Source organism: Arvicanthis niloticus, chromosome 1 (genome assembly GCF_011762505.2).
Source record: "Arvicanthis niloticus isolate mArvNil1 chromosome 1, mArvNil1.pat.X, whole genome shotgun sequence".
Lineage (NCBI taxonomy): Eukaryota > Metazoa > Chordata > Mammalia > Rodentia > Muridae > Arvicanthis > Arvicanthis niloticus.
This window is the reverse complement of record NC_047658.1, coordinates 131,076,497-131,082,496: the sequence shown is the minus strand read 5'-3', so window position 1 is coordinate 131,082,496 and position 6,000 is coordinate 131,076,497. Positions and strand designations below refer to the sequence as shown.

The window sequence follows — 6,000 nt, the reverse complement described above, 5'->3', positions numbered from 1 at the left end:
GCCCCGAAGAACTATTTCTAAAGAGGTCCACAAACCTCATTTCCTATTAACCTTTCTTTTTCCATTACCTCTGGTGGGTGGTGGAGGTTAAAGCATTTAAGAACCTTAGTTAAAGTAGGTTGTGGAAATTTTAAGCCTACAGGAAAGCCAATCACAGAAAGGAATGTGGGTGCTACAAACAGCTTCTGTGCTGGAGCAGCACAGTGCATGTGGTGCAAGTGCAAACCCTGGCTTACTTTCCTCTTCCCCCAGGTAAACTCCTTCCTGAGCTTTCTCCACCTATGAGAGAAGGCAGCAAACAGCTACAGGAACTCCTTCAAGGAGCATCAGTGTTTACTTGGCTCTCTTATGAAACCTGACTTTAGAAACCTCCAAGATGCTAGAAAAAGCACAGAACATGCTTAATCATACTGGGGTTGGCCCAATTCCAGTTTAGGCATATATTATGGGTCGATACACAGTAGACACAGAGTGCAGGTCATTTCCCCAGCATATGCTGCAGAAAACCTCTGTTAAAAAGAAGCATGCCTTATAGAGTACAAAACCATCAGAGTCTGACTTCTGGAATCAAATTCTGGTGGCTTATTGGCCAGAAGTGTAAACTTGAACAAGTCAATTGTTCAAGACCACTCTTGGTCTGGTTTTTTTTGTTTGTTTGTTTTGTTTTTTGTTTTTTGTTTTGAAAATGAGTACAATAACAACATCCACTTTACAGAGAATTTAATGGGGGAAGGCATATGAAATGTCTGGCACCTCTCTCTCTCTCTCTCTCTCTCTCTCTCTCTCTCTCTCTCTCTCACACACACACACACACACACACACACACACACACACACACTGGAACAAATGACTAAACCTTTTGCAGTGTTAGAGCCAGAAGTTCAAAATTAAGAAATCTACAAAGCTTGCTCCTCCAGGACTCTTGGGGTGGGGGTGGGGGTGTATTTTTTACCTCTTCCAGTTTCAAAGTTCCATACATTCCTGGGGCTGCCCAGCCCAGTTCCTCTTCCATCTTTATGTGATCTGCTGTACGTGTGTGACTTCCCTTCTGTCTCTTACAACACTTATTTACCATTGACTCAGGGCCCATCTGTTAATCCAGGGTGACCTCATCTCAACATCTCTAATTTTATTACTTAAGCATATAGCCTTTCTTTCCAAATAAGGTCACACTCATGGCCTTAAAGACATATGCATATCTCTTTAGGGAGGATACTGTTAACCTACCATAGTTCCTAAATATGTGTACTTTTATTTTTCCAAGCTGGATCTTTATATACATTGTGGGTTCTTTGACTAAACTAAGTCTTCAGGGATAGAATCCTGGGTCCCTGAACTCTGGTTCTTCTTTTCTAAATGATAAGATAGTACAGCATCTGGGCAGGCTCCATCCATAGTGACCAAAGGACAAGGACTGATGCACAGAATTCCTAGAGTCTCTGGATTTTTTCTGCAGCCCTCTGCCTGCCTTCTGCAATATCTCTTCCTTCCTGTACAAAGGTCTGTGCTGGGCACTTACTGACCATAAAATTATATACTGAGTGGAAATTTGACTTCACTGAGTTTGTGCTAGTGTCCAATACTCTTGTTTTCCATGGGTAGTGTGGCCTTAAGGTTTTAAATCATGTTTTAATTATTTGGCTATCTATCTTTCCAGGGCTTTGAAGCTTTTTTTTTTTTTTTTTTTTTTTTTAAATTACTTCCTTACAGCTTGTGACACACAAGATGAATTTAAGGCAATTCTAAATATTTCAAATATTTTATAAGTACTTGAGCAAAGCAGCACAAGTTTGATAGTGGCTTGTGCTTCACAGTGGCTTGTGATTGACAGTAGCTTGTGAAGCCGAGAACACTGTCTTGCAAAGTTCAAATGGATTCACATCTGTCTCTGAATATTTGTATCCATCAGAGGATGTCATCTCTGAGCAAGAAGCCAAAGCGGAACACACAGTGAAGGAGGTTTCTGAGCTGGCTGGGTTAGTCTTGACTCTACCACCCGTTGTCACTGGACTTTGTGCCTCAGTTTCTCTATCCATTAAATGAGACTCATTGTACTAGTCAACTTGCTGTTGTTGCAACAGATACCTGAGATGATCAACTTATAAAGAGGAAAGGTTTCTTTAGGCTCACAGCTTAGGAGGTTTCTGCTCAAACCATGGTGAGGAACGTGTGCCAGAGCAAAGCTGTCATATTCATGGCCAAGACTTTGAAGAGAGAAAGAGGACCAAGCTGAGGACTCAGCAGCCCTCTAAGAGCACATACCAACAACTTGAGGAGCTCCCAGAAGGACCCACTTCTTAATTATCTTCCATATAGCCTTATGGAACCAGGTTGGGAAACAGCCTTTTAACACAAGGGTCTTTCAGGATCTAAACTGTAATAACAACACAACAACCTCTTATGAAGATCAAATGAAATCATTTCCATAAAATATCTGTAATAGTGTATGTAATAAATGTTTCTCCCCTACCTGAAGGAATGCATATAAACACAGTAAGTAGCATACCCCAAGCAAATTTCTGATCCTTTGAGCCTTAACTTACAGAAAATTTATGAAAATATGTCTGAACTTCAAAGACAGATCCCAAACACTTTTTCAAATTAAGGAAGTGGCTATTGGATTTTCCACTACTAAAGTGACACCGAGTGAAGGCCTAACGGGCAGCACGCCGTCTGTGGGAAAGGGCATTTTGAACAGCGGGGATGGCTAGTGTAATGCCCTGTGAGGACACAGCAGGACTGCAAACCAAGCGTTGAGGACTGAGGAGATAAGAAGAGGTTTGGCGAGACGTCACAAGTCCTTGTGAAGAATGTGTATTTTGGTAAATGATGTGGGAAATTGCTGGGTCTTGAGCAAAGAGTGGCATGGCCTTATTTCTGTATTGAAGGGAAGCCCTAACAACTCTAGGTAGAAGGAAGTGTGGCGGGCAAGGCATAAGAAATGAAAAGACCAGGATGAGGAGGCCACTGTGGTATCCCAAGGCAATAAAAATGCCAGCAGGGACCAATCAGGGCCTGAGTGTGAACATGGAGCAGGTGGGTACCTGGTATGATGTCAGTCCTGAACAGGCAAGATTTGGCATTGTCTTGGGAAGAGGGGAGGAGTCAGAGCTGACTCCAAACTCTCAAGTTCTTCTGTCATCAGCAATTGGAAAATAACTGTGTTAACTAAGATGGAGAAGAGGGAGTTTAACAGTGTGAACCATTAAGTTAAGAGACCTGTTAAGTACAAGACAGCGTGCAAGCATCCACGTGGAAATAGTCACGTTGCAGACAGAAGTCTGTGGCTGCTGAACTTCCCCAGCTCATCAACCTCTAATATATGTGGTCATATCTAAATTTGAGGGACCTGGTAAAACACTGGTGGAGTGGTCAGAAAAGGAAGCCGGAGTTAAGGGAGAGCTTCAGTCACTCCAGCGTCAAAGGTCAGGGAGAGAGGGCATCTAGGCCCAACAAGACAGGTGCTGTGGAAGATAGGAAAAACAAGCTTGAGAAGTCACACTGAAGGCAGTGAGCAGAACTTTGACAGCTGAACAGGAGTGTTTTAGACCAGCGGCCCCCAGAAAGTGGGTCTAGGCCAACCTCAGCTGAACATTGATTAAAAATGTACGAAATCAGTAATCCTACCCCAGAAGTACTGAATCAGGGACTCACGCATTGCATCGACCTCTTCAGGGGATTAAAAATAAACCTACTCTAGTCACAGAAATGCGTGCATAAGCTTACAAAGAGGATTAAGAAGCAGGAAAAAAAATTAATTTAACTATTTGATACCAGGGAAGTGACCCCTCCCTAACCTTCCATTATAATTTGCAGAAGAGAAATGCCCCCCCACCCACTTCACTGGACCAGGGAATGCTGAACACCAAGCATGCCAGACATTCTTCTGGCTAAAATGAGGGGGGGGGGGAACTATTCCAGGGTTAGCAACACTAGGTCATTAGTTCTGAATGCCCTGAGAATTAAAACTTATCCCACGCTCACCATATCCAAAATTTCCTCTAGAAAGCCCTAAGAGAATTCCATTCCTTTCCATTCTGAGGAAAGGTGGTTAAAATTAGGGTCAACCTCCCTTCCTCCTGCCCCCCCCCCCCGAGAGATTTACAATCTACATGCAGGGTAGGCTGTCCCCTGAAATAAGCTGTTTCCCACCGAGGATGGGCGGGGCGGGAGCCTCTGGTCGCAACCCAGCAGAGGGACTGCCCCTTCCAAGTGTATGCAAGAGGTCTGGTCCCCAGCTTTAAAATTCTGGACGACTGCACCGCTTGCTGCCCTCTCCTCTTCCCCAAGTGCTGGCTGGCCCTTCCCAAGTGTGCAGTTGTCTCCTCCCTGTCCAGTCCGGAGGTCGTCCTGGGCCCAACTGGGCTACGAGTGGCCGGGTGCTGCAGCCCTGTGCAGCGCGCTCTGCACACAAGCGCCTTGGCTTGCAGCTCCTGGGACGAATTTGAGCAGCCTGTGGCATCTTCAGCAGGTCCCCAGCTCCTTGCCTAGCACCCTCCCTTCCCTAGGAGCAGCGGGCTTCAGCAGCCAGCAGCTCTCTCGGATCCTCCTGCCTGAAAGTTCAACTATGCTGCTAGAGGGAGTCCTGCTGGTAGTGCAAGGTAAGAACCAACGGGATACCCCAGGGGAGGGCGGGCGTCCTAGAAACTCGCTCCTACTTGGGCTGTCAGGGTGGGGCTCTCGGTGTCCGCTCCGCCATCCAACGGCTCTTCTGGATCATTCTCAGCCATTAAGCTCCCTGCTCTCCCTGGTCAAGCCTGGGATGGGGGTGGGTGTGGAGTTGTGCAGAGGAGGGTCCCAGGAGTGATGAGGGAGGTCGTGCATCCTTCTTTCTCTTTCCCACATGACTCCCCTAACTTCACCAGGTAGTTAGTCCCCAGGGCTGGTGCAATATTGCCAGGCAGAAACCCAAACTGAAAGTCCCTTTGTGCCCGCAGCCTTGCAGCTTGCCGATGCCCTAGACCTGCCCGCTGGCTCCTGTGCCTTTGAAGAGGACACGTGTGGCTTTGACTCGGTGTTTGCGTTTCTGCCTTGGATTCTAAATGAGGAAGGTAAGAGGACTCTATAGAAAGGTGCTCGGGGTGAACTTTCTTCACGTCTTGTTTCCCCCAAGCCCCCGGAAGTAAAGTTATCTTGGAGTTGGTTCCCTTTGGGAGGAAAAGTGTGAGTCATGAAGCCTCCTTCCAACTCTCCTGCAGCAGAGTGGCCAGGGAAACTACGGGGGAGGGGGCGGGGAAAAACAGCTGTGTACCTGGCTCTGAGCATGCGCTCCTAACCCCAGTACACCCTATTGAGAAGGACAAAGGGGGATTCTGTTAATGATTGTTACCCCCTACCCTTGTGCCCCCTGCAGGCTGATAGCCTTGCTCGTCCTCAGCAGCCACTTGCCTGAGCTGAAAGTGTCAATTTGACTAGCTCGCAGGAAGCTTTGCAAAAATGTTTCCACACTGTTGTGACAATCCTCTGTGCTAACACCTCTCACTTAGGTCCACCCCACAGCAGTTTTTCTTGTGATCCATCCTTTCCCGTCCAGTATCTAATTCAGCACTGGACAAAAGAGTTAACTCCAGTATCTAATTCAGCACTGGACAAAAGAGTTAACTCCATCACCGGAGTGCCTGAAGCCACTGGGCTAGGCCAGTTGCCAGTTGGTCACAGTCACGTTACTCTGCACAGTTGGGGTTCTGATGACAACGCTTAAATGAAAAGGAGTCTGTGGTGTTTCTTCTTACCCTTCATTGTTACAGTAAGAAACAAAACAAAACAAATTCCAGTAACAAGCACCGGTGTTCCTCCCCTTTCCTTTCTGCATTCTTATCTCCATCATTTTGAAACTTGTTTTGGACCATAGTTTTGGGCTTGGAGTAGACTCCTTTAAAAGACAAGCTGCTGTAGAAAGGGAGCTTGTTGAGCTTTCTCCCAACTCAGGTATCCTCGAGTTCAAGTCATCTGGCCCGGCTCCCTGGAACTGGACCCTTGCTTAGGATGTGAGGCCAGTCA

At 46.5% G+C, this 6,000-nt stretch overlaps 1 protein-coding gene across 2 annotated transcripts in view; it reads left to right on the top strand.

Annotated features, from left to right (window-relative positions):
• The first annotated feature begins 4,161 nt into the window (after positions 1-4,161).
• Mamdc2 (MAM domain containing 2) overlaps positions 4,162-6,000 on the top strand; it is a 158,149-nt gene continuing 156,310 nt past the window's right edge. Inside the window, exons 1-2 of one of the 2 annotated variants that reach the window (XM_076918529.1) lie at positions 4,162-4,601; positions 4,938-5,051. In XM_076918529.1, the coding sequence (XP_076774644.1) occupies positions 4,217-4,601; positions 4,938-5,051 (499 nt within the window). In that variant the 5' untranslated portion in view covers positions 4,162-4,216. The remainder of the gene's footprint in view (positions 4,602-4,937; positions 5,052-6,000) is intronic. The other variant, XM_034521089.2, reaches the window with a different exon arrangement.